Here is a 19340-nt window from a genome sequence, read left to right as displayed (position 1 = left end):
ACAAATAAAAAACAAGAAGCATTCATACCGCAGAAAATAAAATTCACCCCCTCGACTTGATGGACACCCCAACATTGCGTGGGGCGCCCTCCCTCTCTTGGGGTGCAGTACTACGATGCAGCTGGGGTCACTCAAACCCCCAGAACTGAGCCTCTACTTTAGTCAATCCTCTTCGGTTCCTACAATCCAGCGATCTCCTATGTGAAAATTGACCCCAAGTCTTAAATAATAATAATAATAAATAATCTACGAGTGCTGTGATAGTCCGAAAGACGCACCTCCGCTGAATAATACCCAAAAACTGAAAAATAGTTGCAACAATTTACCATCGGCAACAAATTGTTCCCGAGATCTGACAACAATTGATCTGTTCCACTGTCAGTTCAGGTGAGCGAACCCCTAAAAATTCTGAATAAAAACCTTCAACTGCTTTTTTTTTCTCCAACAATTCAAGGACCGGGATATTTATGGCATTCATTAAATTAATAAATCGTAAAATCGATCATGAGGGACTATTTTCGGTAGAAGCTCCTGCATATTCTCCATTTTTAATCCTAAAGATTAAAAATTACTCATATCATCAGAGAGATTCTCGATTTTTCTCCTGAGAAACAACATAACCTATTTGTTGCTGCAATCAAGGCCTCATTTAAAAAACCGGAATGGCTGTTCTATTTCTCCTAGTAAATAATTTACCCACAAATATCTCCGAATGTGAACATGAATTTCCTTTTCTTTTCCTGAAGCCTCGAGATGTGAGAGAAACTAGAATGAATAATAATTCTCCATTTATTAATCCAACGAATTATTAGATAATTGTTAATGAAAGTAGAAAAAATCGTTAACAAAATAAATAGGATATTGTGGTAATTTATGAGCTGACTAATTATTCTGATTCGATCCTATGACAATATCATAGAACATACGTAATTTCTCGTGCCATGAGCAAAAGTCAAGGACATCACCTTTTTTCTATTCGTTATGTTATTTATGTGGATTTATGTAAGAAATTCTATTTTTGTGTATAATGTCTGGAATTGGGAGGCATTATTTATCATTGACGTACTTAATATTGATTTTTTTTCTTATCTATCCATAGATTTATGGGGATTAAATATAAGTTTACCGCATCTAATCAGTTAGTCGTACGGTAGAGTTCAACAGCCAATGACAGGAAACGATTTCTATCATCTCAGATTTTTACGATACATTAACGATATGGTCAACAAAAATTGCCTTCAAATCACAATCATCCGATGAACTGTCACATCCAATGACTAGTTTTTTTTATCAATTTTGCTTGAACTGCTAACGCATGTAAAAATTCACGAGATAAGCTCGAATGATTGGAAGATTGTTAAAAATCGAGGTAAAAAAAATTGAAATTAATTGCAGAATAACTCCGAATCTATGGGATATAGTGAAATTTTCATCAGGACTTATTTTGAAGAGAATAGCGAGAGCAAGAAATAAATGCTCTTCGAAAATTTTCGTATCTCTCTTGGATCCTGAGATGCTGTTGAAAAACGCATTGATTACCTAAATTAATTAGAATTTCATGATATTTTTTATTAATAATTGACCAAAGACCAATCAGAGCTCCGGAACCCAAACACTCCCAAAATCTCAAGCTTTTAATTTCCTTTTTAATGAAAATATTCCCCGGAAAAATCCGACTCGATCATAAAACCGATCAAATGAATTAAAAAAATGAATAACACGCGCGTTACGCGCATTGAATTGCAATCAACAATAAATGCATTACGTTGTGAATAGCCTATTTAAAAATCTACTTGAATTCTTCTATTTCCCCGAGCCTTCGTATTTTCCTACAAAAAAAAAAGTCACCCGATTTTTCTTATCACCACGCGTATATTCTCGTGGGAGTGCTAGAGCCGCGTGGAATTGATGAAAGAATATTGAAAAATAGAAGTAGAGGGAGAGAAAATGAGTGGGAGGGGAGAAAAAGTGGAGTTACGAGAAATCATACGATATCTCGCCACCACTGTGTGTTCGACATTCGTCAGTTATTTTATTGAGACGACAGTTGATCGTGAGGTGTTGGTGATACCGCGTCTGCTTATTTTCAGTACCGATTTGAAGGGATTTTATTTACGGAGGGTTTTATCAAGGAAATAATAGGATTTATCAATTAAAATCACGTGAGTAGAGTAATTATTCATTAATTATTCAGCAATAACGTCAGAATAACCGGAATGAATCGGCACGCGTGAAAGTTCGAGCGAGGAGCGAGAAAGTGACCGGATCGTTATTGTATTTTAATTATTCATGATCCTTCACGTACCATGATTGTTTTTTTGTATTAAAAGAACCTGTCATCGGCTTTTTCAAACATTCCAACCGCAAAATTTCCCGTTTCTAGAATAAAAATAGGGAAATACCGATTTTGGGAAATCGCTCTAAAATTCGTGGAACACGTGCTGTTGATTTTGGGGCAAAAACGACAGAATTAAAGGACACAGCGAAATTTTGGTGGGAACCTTTTTTGCAGCTCTCGATTGGCTCTACAAAAAAGATCTTAACGAAAATTTTGGCATCTCCATTCGTTTCGGGGATATTTTCGGAAAAGCTCATTTTATCGTTTTCTTAACGATCGCTTCCTCGTTTCTTCTTATCGCGGAATGTCTGAATATTCAGATGAGTAATTCATACGTTCTTTTTCAAACGTAAGCATCAGGTATTCCACGCTGACTTAGCATGCTTTCTTGTTTAATGAATTTTCATGAATCCACGATTATTGACGAAATTCCCTAGTCATTACATGAGAAACCGAATTGTTTCGAGCGTTATCTCCAAAGTTCACGGTCAATCGTTATTAGTTTCCTGGATTTCCCCGATTTTCTGAATGCTCGATGAATTTTCGGGGATTACCCACTTTCACCGAAATTCTCGGCTATCGGAATGTCGCCGAACCACTTTTTCAATTTTTATCTCCACTTTCACATGTGAGGACTACCGCCTTTTCTTATCGTCAAATTTTCATTCACTCAAATTCGATTTCCCGTCTGCAATCGATCCGCTATTTTTCCGGATCTATATAATAACCGACTAAAATAATTAATCGACTGAACCGATTGTTTGATCGACTCGTTATTAATTATTCAAATTATTCGCGTAATTATACTGGGATAATGAAACGATCGGAGAAATCGATAATACAGAAAACGGGCAAAAATAATTAATCGATTGAACTGATCAATTATTTATAAATTAGACGATCAGCCACTGAATCCACGTTAGTTGAAAGAATTCGAATTAGATTTGGCATACCCGGAAGGGAATTCCACTTCCAAAACCGATCACAAATCGAGATTGATAACATTATCATATTCAACAAAAAACGCGTCTTGATTATCAACACGCCTCACCTGAAGCGTCATTCTCCTCATCTCCACTAGTCATGAAACTAGTCATGAAACTCTAGTTTGAACTACAATAGAAATCCACCTGTCGTTCCAGATAATTAATCTAAAATGTCAGCGAAGGCGATACGCGAGGCAACCGGAAAAGACCTGATAAACCGTAAACTAGGGAATGGCACTAAAGCAGCGAAATGCCGATTCGTTCAAATCGACGAAAACACGAATTGGAACACAGCAATAGCTGAAAATCCTTGGTTGAATACCGAGAAACTCGTGGTAAAGCCAGATCAGTTGATCAAACGTCGAGGTAAACTCGGTCTGATAAAGGTAAACGCAGACTTACCAACTGTTCGACATTGGATAAACGAGCGCATGAATAAAGAGCAGAAGGTTGAGAAGGCAACGGGAAAGCTGAAGACATTCATAATCGAGCCTTTCGTTCCCCACAAGTCCGAGGAAGAGGCATACGTCTGCATCTATTCCCACCGAACAGCAGACACTATTTTATTTCATCATCAAGGAGGCGTTGACATCGGTGATGTTGATGCCAAAGCGCTGAAACTAGATGTGCCTGTTGGAAAAGAACTCCCGGACAAAGCTACGATAATCAGTAAACTCTTGCCAAATGTTGCTGACAACAAGAAGAATGATATTGCTGGGTTCATTGAAGCTCTCTACAAGCTGTACGCCAGTCTTTACTTCACGTACCTGGAGATCAATCCTCTGGTTGTCACGGACTCGTTTATATACATCCTGGACTTGGCTGCTAAACTGGACACGACAGCAGATTTTATCTGTCGACCGGATTGGGGCGAGATATCTTATCCTCCACCATTTGGACGTGATGCTTATCCTGAGGAGGCATACATCGCTGATCTTGATGCCAAGTCAGGTGCATCGCTGAAGCTGACGATTCTCAATCCAAAGGGGAGGATCTGGACGATGGTGGCGGGTGGTGGGGCTTCGGTGATCTACTCCGATACTATTTGCGATTTGGGGGGAGCTTCTGAGCTTGCTAATTACGGTGAGTACTCGGGTGCTCCGAGTGAGCAACAGACGTACGAGTATGCCAAGACAATTCTGAGTCTGATGACCAAGGACAAACATCCAGAGGGAAAGATTCTGATAATCGGCGGTGGAATCGCTAATTTCACGAATGTCGCTGCAACGTTCAAGGGAATCGTCAAGTCCTTGCAGGAGTTTCAGCCGAAACTCGTGGAACACGATATCAGGATCTTCGTGAGACGGGCTGGACCCAATTACCAAGAGGGTCTGAGGATTATCCGTGAAGTGGGTCGTCGTCTGGCTATTCCCATCAATGTCTTCGGTCCGGAAACCCACATGACGGCAATCTGCGCAATGGCCATGGGTAAGAAACCGATTCCCGATCCTGAGGCACAGGAATTTTCAACAGCGAACTTCCTTCTACCCTCGGGACAGGATGTGGGACCCACATCGCCGCCTCCAACGTCGTACCCACCTCCTATACAGCAGAAGCCAAAGCCACAGGACTCGACAGACTCATCCACACAACAGCTGTTCAGCAAGGAGACCCGTTCGATCATCTGGGGAATGCAGACGCGGGCTGTGCAGAGCATGTTGGACTTTGATTTTGTCTGTCGGAGAACTGTACCATCAGTCGCTGCCATTGTTTATCCCTTTGTCGGTGATCACAAGCAGAAGTTCTACTGGGGCCACAAGGAAGTCCTCATTCCTGTTTACAAAGTGATGAAGGACGCCATGGGAAAGCATCCTGATGCCGACGTTATGGTTACCTTCGCTAGCTTGAGATCTGCCTACGACAGCACTCTCGAAACCCTGCAGTTCCCCCAGATCAGGACAATCGCTATTATTGCAGAGGGAATACCCGAGAACATGACCAGAAAGCTCATTCTTATGGCAAATGAGAAGAACGTCACAATTATCGGTCCAGCGACTGTTGGAGGCGTCAAGCCTGGCTGTTTCAAGATCGGAAACACTGGAGGAATGATGGACAACATTCTCCACAGCAAGCTATATCGACCTGGAAGTGTGGCTTATGTGTCCAGATCTGGGGGAATGTCGAATGAGCTCAACAACATCATATCGAAAGCTTCTAATGGAGTTCTGGAGGGAGTGGCCATCGGTGGGGACAGGTACCCAGGAACTACCTTCATGGATCACATTATGAGGTACCAGAGCAATCCACAGGCGAAATTGATTATTCTGTTGGGTGAAGTCGGGGGAATTGAGGAGTACGAGGTGTGCGAGGCACTCAAATCGGGAAGGATAACGAAACCTCTGGTTGCCTGGTGCATCGGCACCTGCGCCAGTATGTTCAAGTCGGAAGTTCAATTCGGCCATGCTGGATCCATTGCTCATAGCAACATGGAGACAGCTTCAGCGAAGAATGAGGCACTCAGGAAAGCTGGGGCACATGTGCCCGATAGCTTCGATACTCTTGGTGATCTCATTGCTTCGGTTTATGGAAAACTCGTGGAAAGTGGTAGCATTGTGCCAGCGCCTGAAGTACCACCACCAACTGTTCCCATGGATTACAACTGGGCGAGGGAATTGGGACTCATCAGAAAACCCGCGTCCTTCATGACGTCAATCTGCGATGAACGAGGACAGGAACTGCTCTACGCTGGAATGCCCGTTACTGAGGTTTGTCAATTCTTTTATCATTATCATCAACAAAATAATTCGGTATTTCATGCGAAAATTTTAGGTTCTCAAGCAAAACGTGGGCATCGGAGGTGTTGTCTCCCTCCTTTGGTTCCAGCGGTGTCTCCAGCCAACGTACTGCAAATTCCTGGAGATGTCCCTCATGCTGACAGCTGATCATGGTCCAGCTGTCTCTGGGGCGCACAACACCATCGTCTGCGCAAGAGCTGGAAAGGATCTCGTGAGCTCGCTTGTATCAGGGCTTCTCACTATTGGTGATCGCTTCGGTGGTGCTCTCGATGGAGCCGCTAGGATGTTCTCCGAGGCATACGACGCTGGTCTCCATCCTCAAGAGTTCGTCAATAACACGAGGAAAAAGGGAGAGCTCATCATGGGCATCGGCCACAGGGTCAAGAGCATCAATAATCCTGATATGAGGGTCAAACTCATCAAGGAGTACGTCATGGAGAATTTCCCGGTGAAGCCACTTGTGGAGTACGCATTGGAGGTGGAGAAGATCACAACCAGCAAGAAGCCTAATCTTATTCTCAATGTTGATGGCATTGTGGCTACAGCTTTTGTGGATATGCTCAGGCACTCTGGAATGTTCACCAGGGAAGAGGCCCAGGAGTACATCGAAATTGGGGCCATCAACAGCTTGTTCGTACTTGGCAGGAGTATAGGGTTCATTGGTGAGTCCCAATTATTAATCATTCAAAAACAATAATTAAATAAATAAATGAATACAGGGGTGGTAATGGTAGTATGAAAGAGAAATAAATGAATTAGTTAGTAAATGATAAATGAGTGAAATAATGAATAAATAAATTACTGTTTGTTTTTCTTCGGTTTAGGTCACTATATGGATCAAAAACGATTGAAGCAAGGGCTCTATCGTCACCCGTGGGACGATATCTCATACGTTCTCCCTGAGCAGTACAACTGAAATAATTGCTGAATAGAAAACACAAAATCACTTTCAATGCATAATACGTCCACTCCAATAACTAACGAGATCTGCAGTTCTCCAGAGTAATGGTGAATCGTTTCTCTCAGAGCACCGAGCAAAATAGATAATTACTTCATCGATCGATTGAAAGACGCGAATAAATTGGTTGAAATCGTTAACTACAAAATCCTGAAGGTCTAGTTGAACAGAAAATGATTAAATAATCTCTGGAGGTATCACATTCCCTAGTTTGTACGATAAATTAGTGGATATCAACGACGGCAGCACAAAGTTCATGCAATTTAGAGAATAATTGAAAATTATTTTTCAAGATTAATAAATAGAATGTAAAGTGTCGAAATTGCACAAGGGAAATTTCTTCAACACGTACTAGGTAATGATGAATAATTTACGTGCATTTGTATTATAATTTAAGGGTTGTATCAAAATTAAGGAGTAGTAAGTGTGAAATAGGTGATTGATTACGTTATTCTCAATGTTTAATTAGGTTTTAGGAATATTTTTATTTCTGTTAGGCACGGTGGAAGGCTTCATCCGGCCTTTTCTTTACGATTTTGTTCGAGTATTTTTTTTCTTATTTGTCTTTATAGAAAAAATAACAACGTGAATTATTGAACTTAATAAAATTGAAAAGAAGAAAAATTGTTTTGCCTTTTTCAAAAGCTCCAACAATTTTGGAATCTTTATTTATTTATTTTTTCAGAAACTAAACATGTGTGAGTGCATGAAAAAATCCAGTCGTCTTCGCACATAATCAATTATTTATTACAAATGGAATTTCTATAAATGTATTCTTTTCATTTTCGTTTATTTCTAGTCAGAATGATTTTCTCTGAATTATTGGAGTTGATTATTGTATTTTTCTTGGTCAATATGATTTTCGTGTACTTGACTGTTTCACTTGATTTTATAGTCGGCCCCTGGGAACGACTGGGACCTGCAGGTCTGAGGACGATTTGATTGTAATTCTGGGATTTATCTGATTTCGTGTTCTTGTTGCTCAGGAGGACGACCTTGGTGGGTGGATTTTTCTCCTTGGAGGAGTCCCCTAGGCCCACTGGAGGCGGAATCTTCTCGAGAGATGTTAAATTGTCATCGTCTTTGGCGAATATTATTGGAATGTCTAAGATACTCCCAAAATCGTCAGCTAGATCCTTAGATTCAGTCTTTTCCCAATTTTTTGATGGGCCAGTGGCCAGTACTCTATGAGCACTAGCTTCACCAGGTGTTAATTTAGTTGATATCGGGATTATTGTCATGGAATTCTCGTTGGCACTTCCGCCCTTATCGCTGGACTCAATGCTGTTCTCCACTAAAAATTCACAATTATCAAACTTCAATGTGTTATCGTCAATTATCTCGAAAACAACTGGGCACAGAGCAAAATGATAAATACATTTTTTGTAGATCACAAGATTTTCCTCAAAAAAGTCCCTAGAGAATTTTCTCTCAACTCAATTGTTCCTGAGATATTTGCATTTAACATACGGGAAATTTCCCATTTTTTGTGCACGCATCGAAATAATAATAAATAATTCCAATATTTAATAAAAAAAAAAGGATTCCCGGGAAAGGACACGACTGCAGATGGATTTGAAAAGAACGAACTCAAAAGAAAGTGAAAAACCACATTTATTACCTCAAATATAAAAAAAAAAAATAAAATGAGAATTATTTGAGAAATTCTCATTTTCAACGAATTTACACTTGCCCCGTCCCTAAAGTATCCAAATTCACTCTACCTGCGGTGATGGCGGAGGTAGACGGCTCCCCAGGACCGATTCCCTCGGAAGTCAGTGCCCCAGGTTCATACCTCGTGTTTATCCTCGGGAGAGCTCTTCTGGTAGGATCTCTGTCGTCATCAACATCCAGGGAAATTCCCTCGTCCCTTTTCCCCACCCTGACGACCCCTCGTCCTCCCATTCCCTCGGACTTCCTCATTCTTGTCAGACTGACCCCCAAGGGTGCCTTCGTGACAATTCCCTCGGTGCCAGCCCCAAACTTGATGGGTCCCACAGGGGACAGACTAGCGAGACCCCCGATATTCAGGGTAATCCCCCCATTTCCATTTCCAGGAACTTGACCACCGATGGCCACCAATTTTGGATTTATCGAGCACCTGGACTTGACACTTCTCCTCGCGGAGTGTCCATTACGCCCAGGAAGAGACTTCACCGACCTGTTTGGTACCTGGAGCATCACCTGGGGCATATTCTATCACAAGAAAATCGTTATATCAATTTAATCAATTTTATATCATAAAAAAATTACTTCTATTCTAAAACTGAATTTTCAAATAAAAAATTTCACCTGCATTCCCCCGGGATATCCAGAGCCCGTAGGTGTGGCAGGTCTAGATTTCTTCCCCGGAATATCACAGCTGTCAACCGAGCTGCTGGTGGAGTTCTTCCGCTTCCTGGATTCCTTTCTGACGCCCTTCCCCTCATAGTTAATATGAACATGCCTGAGGGGCAGAGGATGGGGCTGAAGAAGAATGCCCCCAATGAAATTCCCCACTTCATCAAGGATACACCTGTCAACGATTCCCTGGGTTATCCCCTCATTCCTCTTCCTGGAGGAGATCTTCAACCGATCATCAGCGGTCCCCACAACAACGAGACTAGTCTGTACGAGCATTCTCTCCCTGATCTCCTCGATGTCGTCAGCCCTGACAGACGCAGCTTTTTCCCCGATGACGAACATCACAGGACATCTGACGTCCATGAGAATGTCATCGGGTGTTGATCGTTTGCCCTCGGCAGTGCTGAAGGGAAAACCAAGACAAACAGTCGCATTTACATGTTCGATCATGGAGATTTGACATGCAAATGCCGCCCCAGCGTTGAAACCGACGAGGATGAGGGGCCTCCCGGGGCAGTCGGATCTGATCTCCTGGATCTTCGCCCTGGTCGCCTGGACAAGCTGATCCATGCAGGACGTCATAGTCATCTTCCCCGAGGTGATGCCGAAGTGGGGATTAACCGAGACAACTGTACCCAGAGAATTTAACTGTGAGATCCACTTGACCTGACGTGACGACAGCTGACTGGAGATTCCCGAGGGTGTGACAATGAGAATGGGATTGCCCGGTAATTTTTTGGGGCGCACTGACGTGAGTCCCACCCCAACGGGGTCCCAAGACCTTTTGAGAACCGACCCCAGGGTCTCCCAGTTGATAGATCCACCAGATCTCGTGGTAATCGTCGGCTGTGTCGACACGACTTTATCAATCAGCTGTGGAATTTTTCCCCTCAGGGTCTGAAGGGCATCCAGGTAAATCCCCAGGTACTCCCTGGGGAGATTGTCAAAAAGTATTCCATGGAGCCAGTGGATCACCCGGATATCGTACCCCGTCGATGCGAAAACATGTCGAAACCTCTTGGAGGTGGAGTCAATGGACAATCGTCGAGTTATCGGTAGCACCTGGGAATTTGATTTAACGAGACGTGATAGATGTTCCTCGGAGAGGATTCGAAGGACTCGTGACCACAACCGACTCTGTAGGCCCGACCAAAAGGTCTTGTCGATCTTTTCTTCCCAGTCCTCGGGGCTATCCGGACGTGCAAATGACGCGAGCCGTTGACATTCCTCCATCTGATGGAGGGGCTTCACCAGGTCACTCGGGGGTGGTGGTGTCTCTGGGGGTGGCGTCTCTACATCGATGTCCAGATTTTTCTGAGAATTTTTTTGAATTTCACAGGTACTCGAGAAGAAGATTCTCCTGGTGGGTCTCACGTAGATGCTCTCGGGTTTCCAGTTCCAGGCACGGGCGTAGCAGTGATCCGTCAGGACGATACTCATCTCGTTGTCGGGACATCCTGCCAGGGTTTGAAGGTACCTTGTTAATCTCTTCAGGGTGCCCTCCGGGGAGTCCGTTCCAGAGGACTCCAGGAGTTGTACTTTGTCAGGATTCATTTTTATTCTTTTCCCGAAGACGTAAATTAGATGACCATCAGAAAACCATCAGTGGATCATCAGAAAGTCGACACATTATTATTTTATCTACCCAGACACTCTTCATTCATTCACACAATATATTGTTTATTCATTTCAAGGATTTCTCGAGTTATTTTTTATTTCAATGGTTTATTTATGACGTATTCGGGTGTTTATTTATAAATCTCCAGTGATTTAATCCCAATAAATCTCGAAAGGTTGCACCCAATTTAATTATATTTATTCTATTGCGCGTGAATACAACCTCTTTCGTCATTAATTTATTTATTTTGAGGTTACGTTATTGTTTAGGTGTCGTTTTTATGAGCGACGAGACGGAAACGTGAAGTTTATTGTGAACTGAGCGGTGAGGATTCTTTCGCTCGTTGACAGCCTACGAAAATGGTGAGTGCAATGTTTTATTCTTTGAAAAATCCGAAAACATCGGGAGAATTTCTCAAATTATGGAGAATTCCGAGGCTCTTCGAAGGACCGAACGGTTTTTTCTGTTTGGGGAAGAGAATATTTTCTTTATTCCAAAAAATTTCAGGGCGAGATCATGAAATTCAAGGGTTCAATTTTCTCGTCTCGGGTTTTTCGGGGAACGAGGGGTTTCAGGGATCTCCAGAATTTCGATGATTAATTAAGGGGTTCTGATTATTAATTGGGGTGACCTGGGGCTGGAGGGGGAGGCTGTGAAAATTTATTTGTTTGTTGGGTTGACAATTGAAGTTGAGGTTAGGGATGCTAATTAAAAATATTCTCATGCTTGAATTATTTATTTTTTGATAGTAATTATGTGTCAATTTAATTTGGCTTTCAGGCACTCGTCATTCCAGAGAAGTTCCAGCACATTCTTCGTGTCATGGGCACGAATATCGATGGTAACAGGAAAGTCATGTTTGCCATGACTGCCATCAAGGGAGTGGGTAGACGTTACGCCAATATCGTCCTCAAGAAGGCTGACATCGACCTGGACAAACGCGCCGGAGAGTGCTCTGAGGAAGAGGTATTAACTCCTTCAACCGACTCGAGGACTCTTTCATTAATATTTATTTTTTACTTCAGGTCGAAAAGATTGTCACGATCATGGCGAATCCCCGACAGTACAAAATCCCAGATTGGTTCCTCAACAGACAGAAGGATATTGTTGACGGAAAATACTCCCAGGTACATTAATCCCTCTGAGTCATACATTATCACAGCAGAAATCACGACCGATCGAACAGAATTATTCATTTTATCGATTGGCTGGTAGTTTCTGCCAGATGAACTGCTGTTAAGATTTTTTGAATTGTCAATTGGCAATTCTTCATCTAAACAGCAACATTTTTGTAATTATAAATCATTCCAGGCAATTAATAAAAAATTAATGGGAATTAGATAAACTAATTAATGTTTAGAATAATATTTTGAGGGAATTTTTGTATGGGGAATTATTAGAATTGAGATAATCAGATTTATTCTTCGTTTTTCAGTTGACGAGTTCAAATTTGGACTCGAAACTTCGTGAGGATCTTGAGAGGATGAAGAAAATCCGTGCACACAGGGGCCTCCGTCATTACTGGGGCCTTCGTGTTCGAGGTCAACACACGAAAACCACTGGCAGACGTGGTCGCACTGTCGGTGTATCCAAGAAGAAGTAATTTTCTCACTTACTGTACGTCAATAAACTCTTGAAACATTTAAAGACGTATTTCATTGCATAAGGTAAAACCATCTATACTAACATTCGCTGTATCTCGTAAACTGGTGGTCCTGGAGAGAGGGTCAAAGGAGCTTTTTTATTGCCCATGAAATTTCCTGCAAAAAATTCCTTCGGTATTTTCTCGTAAAACCCCTCGGTATCGAGATAGAAGGTGTGGAAGTCACATGCTTCACGAATTTCAAAACACTTTCTCACTCGACAATCGATTTATTTTTCCTTATATACATTATCTGATGAACGCAAATGCATTCGTTGTTTAATACCTGAGAATCCTAGAATCGTCGGTTTGATTCGTTAATTAAGAATTTTTTATGCATTAATTACGATTTTAGGAACACGAGAAGAGTTGCAATGATTTATTTGCTTTTAATAGAATTTTTTAATTATTTCTCAATCATTGAAACAATGGAATCGATATCTTGGAATTTGTAGAATATTAATTGCACAACTCGAACACGTTTGTACTTAATGACGATAATTAATTGAATATAACGAACAGCACGTGCCATTAATTTGAGGAAATCCTCTCGATAAATGCTCTGGGTACTTTTCCCTTTTCAATCCCCCTGAAGCCCATCAGATAGTCCTCGTCCCCTGATATTTCACTTACAGAGATCACCTGAAAATAATTGAACCAACAAAATCACGAATCATCCCAAAATTTCCAATTCTCTCTTATCTATCATCGCCATCTCTTAAATCCATAAATATTCCAATTCCATTTAATTATCATTCCCTTTCCGTTCTCTAACATTCACAGAAGTTCATGCACTCGGCGAAATAAAAGAACGTAATAAATAAATATTCAACTTTATTGAAACAAAGAGAAATAATGATATAAAAGTGCGTAAATAATCGTACAACAAAGGACTTAAAAATACTCTAAGCTGCCAGTGTGATAAATCCATGGAATTTCAACAAATATTTACAAAATAAATCATCAATGATATTCCACTGAATTGCTTTGGAAGGAAATACAACTTAGCATCTACATTGTTCATCACGCGTTACATTTTTATCACGTGTAGAAGAAAAGTGTAAAAATAGTCTGCATTCAGGACCCTACGAATTTTTCGCGTCCAAAATAATGAATACATCTAAAATAATTTACTCTACTCTTGAATAATATCGCTTAAAACATAAATAATAATCTCAAATCGAAATTGTCGTGCCTCATGCAAGAAAATAACAACCTCGGATTGTTTTCATATCTCGAATTTGTTTACCTCGTCTCGTGCGAGATTCAATTCACTCGTGTCCCTTGCCTCGTAATCACAAAGAACTCTGGCTCGATCTACTTCATTTTCGGTAGTCTCTGGTGTCTGATGGTCGACGGGATGATAAGAACTCCCTGTCAAACTGATAATGGAATCCATATGAATGCTGAAGAGGTAACAAGTGGAGTGGGTCAATTATTTCCCCAGGATTATAAACAAAAAAATGAAATTCACACCAAAATATCGATACAGGAATACAAGAAGACATTTATCAACAAGAACAACGATTTTTTATTATTAACGAAGAGATCTTTATCACAAGACAAGAATCGACTAAACAGTACTGATGTAGTAGACTTGTTTGGAGGAAAAAAATTTTGATTGCCCTAGACTGATTAACCATAATTAACACTTTAATTATTCCACTGTAGAAGCGTCTGATAGAACTCCATAAATCTTCAAATATCTGGTAATTTGATTTAAATTTTCGTTATGCCGGACTCGAAGGTAGCAGTAACGTAACTCGAATCTGACAATTGATGAATCGGAGAGTTATGAGTCTCCGTAGATGATGGGGTTATCTCGGCGATATCTTGGCTGTTGACACGAAGCAATGGACTCGGTTGGCGGGTCCTACAATAAATCCCCAAGTCCCATGAAAAGATCATCTCTAGTTTTTAATAAAAAAACCTTTACTGCGTCAATTTTATAACGCAAACAGACAAAGGACCGAATCTACTAGATATTCATCGTTTGTCGATGATTTATTTTCATGCGTGATGAATCCCGAAATAATTAAAACTGGAAGACTTCAGCATTTAAGAATTGAACGAACAGAAATATCGAATGAGTAATGCTGTGTATTTCCAGGGCTAATCAGTTTCTTATTCTCTGAAGGATGTTTACATTTCTGTAAGTGTAACAGCAAACATTACTCACTCGTATCACCATTCTATCGTGGGATAGCTGTGCAGAAAATCAGAGGTTTACTTATAAAACAACTGTACAGGTGTTCACAAATGACACTAGGTGATTAACTGGCCAATTGCACAGAGAAACATTTATGCAGAATTAACCCTGACCTACTAATTGATTATAATTACATTTTTATTACACTAGTTATTTTTTTTTTAATGAACTGAGTATTTTATCAGCCCAAGGGGCCGATCTTTTTAAAATTCAATGAAGAACGTCAGGGTAAATTGAAGGATAAATTTTTCTCTGTTTGCCAATGACTGATTAGACATACCCTGCTAATTCTCGTTGTAACTCCTGCATGGTGGCATGACACTGGGCATAATGTCGGGCCTGAGCCTCTGCGAACTCATGGAGACAACGAAGATGACCAGCTTGAGAGCTCGACACACCCTCCAGCAACAGCTTCGTTATCTCTGATTGTCTATCGAATTCTGACTGGGCTATCCTCAACTCTCTCTCTGCCTGAGTACAAAACAAAAATAAATGTTCTGTGTTATTCGTGGGAATGGCCAACACCTGGACGTTAATTAAATGTTTTAGCGGATGCATTTTACACTGGAAAGTACCTGATCCAACAGCACTTCCGGGGATACTCCGGAATCCTATTAGTATCGGAAATGCAGCAATGAAGGAGAGAAATGCTGTGATAATGTACACACAAAGCGACAGATCACTCCAGTGATTGGTGAAGCGTAACACTATTTTTTAATCATTCGATAATGAATTTTTCGGGATTCGTTAACGTAATCTCACTCTTTTTTATTTCTCTGTTACGAGTCACCAATCAACTGCTGAATAATTATTTTTTGATGGATAATGAAAGGGAAAATCTTGGGAAACTTACACTCTGCTGTCCCAGCATACTCCTCGCTTTTCTCACTCGGTTCTTACATGCGTCCAAGTCCAGACTAGATGTTCAGCGGTTATACAAATATATCATTAGATTTTTACGAGACATTGAGGATTTATTATTCGGATTTTTAGGGGATTTTATCAATTATTATTACCGCTTTGTCTCCAGTATTGCCATTTCTTTGCTTATCGTCTTCATCTCTCCATCCAGGAATTTACGAAGAGGCTGGATGTAACAATTGGCTGCTGTACCGATGAAATCTCGCTCGATCTGTCCCAATTTTTGCTGACACTGTCCAACTTTTATCAGAGCCGCACCTATTTTTTTTTATTCATTTAAATAAATTATTTAGTAATGATTCTTGAGTTCCACGTGGAGCAAGTCGCACCGAATTCATTGCATTTAATTGAGAATAATTTAAAATTTTGGAAATGACGAAATAGATTTCCTGTACCATAAGCTATTCCTGGTCCAAATTCGCTGCCCGCTTCGATCATGTCCTGTCCGACGTACTCCAAATTACTCAGTCTGTTGGGCTTCTTCTTGTCGATCTTCTCGTAGAAGAAATCCTCGATTCTGTTCCCTACGGCGAGACAATCGCATTACATAGATATTAGATATAGATAAATATTTTTTTGACCTAGAGAATGTCCTGAAAAGGTACCTGGATTAGGGGTCAGCATGGCCTCCATGTTCCTCAGTATTTTTTCTGTCCAACTCTTCGTCATGTTGGCCCTGTCAGCCAAATGTTCGAAATGTGCATCGAGCTCGGTTTTTTCGGATGTCCCCAGGGTCTCCTCTGTGAGCTGTCATAGATTAAATGATCAATCTAATTAATTCTACAATCAATTCAATCAATCCAATTGAGAAAATTCACAAACAATTCTTCGAGCCGACAGAATCGTTGACTAAAACCACAATTGTCCGATTTTTCTGAGAATATAATCGCGATTTTTTAGTCTTGATTAATTTGAGAGTTGTTTTTTAATTCACGACGAACGTAAGATTGAATTGATGAATTTCAATGGCTCGAGCCCGCGATTTTTGAAAAATACAAAAATACAGAATTGATGATGGAATTTGCAGTGATTTCACAATAAAGGGAGTGATCGGTAATCAACATCCTGCGGAGGTTAAATGGATATTCAGAAAATACCTGAACAACTCGACTCAGGGCTGCACCCGCATCTTTCACCAATTTTTTAACATTGAAGTCCATCATTCCGATTTTTTAAACACTCAATAGAAATTTATTAAACTTGCCCGGGGACTTATTGACTTTGACTAATTGTGTTAGATTTTTCGGGCTGGTTTTATGACTAACTCTCATTCTATCGATCTTTAACATTGTTTCTGTCAACCAGCAGCTGGCGCTGATAGTATATACAATGTACAATTTTTTTTTTTCATTTTTAATTTTTAATTTGTCCGTTTCATATTCGGGGATTTTTCCAACTGCCGATTTAAACCGGAGGGAATTTTTTTGGGGAGGTAAGAGGACCCTTTTCTAACCGATTTCATTTTCCACTCATTAAATCCCCTGAATTTGTCTTATGCAATAAATAATTGGGATAATAATTAATAATTACGAAGTGAGAATTCACCGGTGGAATAAATTTCCTGTGCGAGAAATGCATTTGCTATTTATTATTTATCTATCCGGAGAAATGGCTAATTGATTTAACGATCTAGTTAACGATTCTTTGTTTACCTGAACGACTCTATTGAATGCAGTCCTGACTCCATCCTTGACGAGTTTCTTCACGTTAAAATCCATGAAGTAGAGGTGGAAATAATTTTTATTGGGGAAGAAATTGTGCGACGAGGGTCTCAGAAGGATTCACCACCGAAACTTTCTCTAATCGATCGCGCGGTTTCGGATGGCGAAAATTAATCGGTGGAACACCTTTGCGACTGCGTACGAGGGAAGAGAAAATACTTCCCCAAAAAGTGGGATAAAAAATAAATGAAAAACCTGAATTTTTCGGTAATAGCTCATTCCTCTTTATTCATATTTCACAAATGAACAGAGATTGGATCGATATCAATTGCTCATTACCACGAGCACTGAAAATCACGAGCTAAATATCGCGACGACACATCTACCTGTAGAAAATGTTTTTCAAAATGTTGACAAAACGGTGACGTAGTCTCCATTTACAAAAAATTTTTCCATATAAAAATTTACGACAACAGTATAAAAAATTATCAATAATGATTAACGATCTAGATTTAAAACTCAAGGGTAATATGAAAAACAGATAAATCTGAATCTATCACAACAAAACGATAAACAAGGATCAGTCGAATAAAAAAAAATATATGGAATCAATTTATTTTTATTTAGTGTCAGACCATTGCGCGACCATTAGACGTCATTGAGACTTCATGGACACGAGTTTTCTCGATCTGGCGCGTGTTTCTGTCCTGATGTTTGTGTATTCAAACCACAAGACATTAGGAATGAGTGTAGTATCACGCAGAAGCAGATACTCCGATGTTTTCCTGTGGCAAATTAAAATTGTTGATCAATCATATCATTAACCGATTAATTACTACCGTCTCACCATGTCACAATGACTGGAAAATACGGCGTGAAGACTAGATGAGTTATGGAAAACCAAATGACCCCGATGATAGCACCGATTATCATTCCCCAGAGGACTTGAGAAATCGTGTGATAATGAAGATAAATTCTGCTATAAGTCACGAGACCAGCCACTGATAAGCATCCAGCAATTATCGTCCATCTCCAGAGCTTCTCGGATACTGTGCTGTTGGTATTCTGATGCATCCTGGAGGGAAAATATTATTTCTATGAAAAAAATTGAGTATTGCAGTGTAAAATTCAGTCTATTCCATTTTTCTTCTTTTTTACTCGACTAGATCTTCGCCAATCCCAGTAAAATTGAATCGAGTGGTAATTATCACCTGATGCAGACAAATGCTGTCGTATAAGCAGCGAAGAACCACATAAATTGGGAATGTGCTGATGGCATACCGTATTCCACGTACACGACATCTCGTCGCATCGGTCTTGCCTCTTTTATCGTATACTTGAGTAATAACCCCACGATGTCGTTAATTATTATACCAATGAAGTAACAAATCTGGAATTAATTGAATTTATGGAGTCATTTAGAGGATCTCGGTGGGATATATTTTTAACTCACTGTGTGCAAATCTCTCCTGAACAGGATAAGTGCAATAAATCCTGCAATAATAGCGAATGGCGTCAAACTTATGAGCGCCAAAAAAAGTCCTATGACATCTCCTAAAATGGAAAATAATAAAAATTATGAATTAAATTGTGACACGTGAACTAGATACAAAAGGAAGAGATTTAAAAATCTAGAGTATCGCAAAATATTGGGGTAGAATACAGGACTTATCTCAATATGCAATAAAAAAATCGTTAAAACTCCAATTGAAGTTAAAAATCACAAGATGCAAACGATAAAATATGAATAGATTAATGGATTAAGAACCTTTTGGATACTCAACAAGCGTCAGTGACAATGGCACCCATTTCTCATTGTCTATGTTGTTGTTGTTCATTAAATCCTCGATGCTGTCAATAAACTTGTCCTCGTGTGACGCCATATTGTGCGTCAAGTCGATGTGCGCGCCCAGTGGTTTATGGATGAAT

At 40.1% G+C, this 19340-nt stretch overlaps 5 protein-coding genes across 11 annotated transcripts; 2 read left to right on the top strand and 3 right to left on the bottom strand.

Annotated features, from left to right (window-relative positions):
* The first annotated feature begins 236 nt into the window (after positions 1-236).
* ATPCL (ATP-citrate synthase) lies at positions 237-7319 on the top strand. Of its 2 annotated transcripts, none has more exons than XM_011303249.1 (4): positions 237-387; positions 3481-6029; positions 6094-6721; positions 6884-7319. In XM_011303249.1, the coding sequence occupies exons 2-4, from the start codon at positions 3495-3497 to the stop codon at positions 6973-6975; spliced, it is 3255 nt and encodes a 1084-aa protein (XP_011301551.1). In that variant the 5' UTR covers positions 237-387; positions 3481-3494; the 3' UTR covers positions 6976-7319. The 2 variants fall into 2 exon arrangements, with proteins under 2 accessions (XP_011301551.1, XP_011301550.1); XM_011303248.1 differs by lacking the exon at positions 237-387 and adding an exon at positions 2012-2162.
* A 158-nt stretch (positions 7320-7477) lies between these two features.
* On the bottom strand, positions 7478-11223 carry Rcd1 (Reduction in Cnn dots 1). The gene is made up of 3 exons (XM_011303239.1): positions 9310-11223; positions 8742-9213; positions 7478-8311 (listed from the first exon to the last, which is right to left on the bottom strand). Exons 1-3 carry the CDS (start codon positions 10912-10914, stop codon positions 7797-7799), a joined length of 2592 nt encoding a protein of 863 aa, XP_011301541.1. The 5' UTR covers positions 10915-11223; the 3' UTR covers positions 7478-7796.
* Positions 11224-11252: 29 nt separating this feature from the next.
* RpS18 (ribosomal protein S18) lies at positions 11253-12625 on the top strand. Its single transcript, XM_011303241.1, has 4 exons — positions 11253-11340; positions 11759-11944; positions 12004-12105; positions 12414-12625. The coding sequence occupies exons 1-4, from the start codon at positions 11338-11340 to the stop codon at positions 12579-12581; spliced, it is 459 nt and encodes a 152-aa protein (XP_011301543.1). The 5' UTR covers positions 11253-11337; the 3' UTR covers positions 12582-12625.
* Positions 12626-12714: 89 nt separating this feature from the next.
* Positions 12715-17531, bottom strand: EndoB (endophilin-B). Of its 6 annotated transcripts, none has more exons than XM_011303243.1 (9): positions 17403-17531; positions 16356-16497; positions 16146-16274; positions 15846-16008; positions 15683-15746; positions 15405-15440; positions 15110-15300; positions 13870-14002; positions 12715-13262 (listed from the first exon to the last, which is right to left on the bottom strand). In XM_011303243.1, exons 1-9 carry the CDS (start codon positions 17466-17468, stop codon positions 13152-13154), a joined length of 1035 nt encoding a protein of 344 aa, XP_011301545.1. In that variant the 5' UTR covers positions 17469-17531; the 3' UTR covers positions 12715-13151. The 6 variants fall into 6 exon arrangements, with proteins under 6 accessions (XP_011301545.1, XP_011301544.1, XP_011301546.1 ...); XM_011303242.1 differs by lacking the exon at positions 17403-17531 and adding an exon at positions 16848-17031; XM_011303247.1 differs by lacking the exons at positions 12715-13262; positions 13870-14002; positions 17403-17531 and adding exons at positions 14439-14493; positions 14800-14826; positions 16848-17031.
* Positions 17532-17678: 147 nt separating this feature from the next.
* Positions 17679-19333, bottom strand: LOC105265650 (dolichyldiphosphatase 1-like). The gene is made up of 5 exons (XM_011303238.1): positions 19180-19333; positions 18865-18965; positions 18623-18801; positions 18259-18486; positions 17679-18196 (listed from the first exon to the last, which is right to left on the bottom strand). Exons 1-5 carry the CDS (start codon positions 19292-19294, stop codon positions 18067-18069), a joined length of 753 nt encoding a protein of 250 aa, XP_011301540.1. The 5' UTR covers positions 19295-19333; the 3' UTR covers positions 17679-18066.
* Between the last annotated feature and the right edge of the window lie 7 nt (positions 19334-19340).

The sequence above is a fragment of the Fopius arisanus genome, unplaced genomic scaffold (genome assembly GCF_000806365.1).
Source record: "Fopius arisanus strain USDA-PBARC FA_bdor unplaced genomic scaffold, ASM80636v1 scaffold00031, whole genome shotgun sequence".
NCBI classification, from domain to species: Eukaryota; Metazoa; Arthropoda; class Insecta; order Hymenoptera; family Braconidae; genus Fopius; species Fopius arisanus.
This window is presented reverse-complemented; position numbering and strand designations above follow the sequence as displayed.

Coding starts and splice junctions, on each gene's coding strand:
- Rcd1 (XM_011303239.1), bottom strand. CDS start 10,914: ATGAATCCTGACAAAGTACAACTCCTGGAGTCCTCTGGAACGGACTCC. Junction 9,214..9,309: donor GATATCCCGGGGGAATGCAG/GTGAAATTTTTT, acceptor TTCTTGTGATAG/AATATGCCCCAGGTGATGCT. Junction 8,312..8,741: donor TACCTCCGCCATCACCGCAG/GTAGAGTGAATT, acceptor GTGAATTTTTAG/TGGAGAACAGCATTGAGTCC.
- ATPCL (XM_011303249.1), top strand. CDS start 3,495: ATGTCAGCGAAGGCGATACGCGAGGCAACCGGAAAAGACCTGATAAAC. Junction 6,030..6,093: donor CTGGAATGCCCGTTACTGAG/GTTTGTCAATTC, acceptor CGAAAATTTTAG/GTTCTCAAGCAAAACGTGGG. Junction 6,722..6,883: donor CAGGAGTATAGGGTTCATTG/GTGAGTCCCAAT, acceptor TCTTCGGTTTAG/GTCACTATATGGATCAAAAA.
- EndoB (XM_011303243.1), bottom strand. CDS start 17,468: ATGGATTTTAACGTGAAGAAACTCGTCAAGGATGGAGTCAGGACTGCA. Junction 16,275..16,355: donor CATGCTGACCCCTAATCCAG/GTACCTTTTCAG, acceptor GTCTCGCCGTAG/GGAACAGAATCGAGGATTTC. Junction 14,003..15,109: donor TTACAACGAGAATTAGCAGG/GTATGTCTAATC, acceptor TTCCATTATCAG/TTTGACAGGGAGTTCTTATC.
- RpS18 (XM_011303241.1), top strand. Junction 11,945..12,003: donor GAGAGTGCTCTGAGGAAGAG/GTATTAACTCCT, acceptor TTTTTACTTCAG/GTCGAAAAGATTGTCACGAT. Junction 12,106..12,413: donor TTGACGGAAAATACTCCCAG/GTACATTAATCC, acceptor TTCGTTTTTCAG/TTGACGAGTTCAAATTTGGA.
- LOC105265650 (XM_011303238.1), bottom strand. CDS start 19,294: ATGGCGTCACACGAGGACAAGTTTATTGACAGCATCGAGGATTTAATG. Junction 18,802..18,864: donor TCAGGAGAGATTTGCACACA/GTGAGTTAAAAA, acceptor AATTAATTCCAG/ATTTGTTACTTCATTGGTAT. Junction 18,197..18,258: donor TTTCCAGTCATTGTGACATG/GTGAGACGGTAG, acceptor AATTTGCCACAG/GAAAACATCGGAGTATCTGC.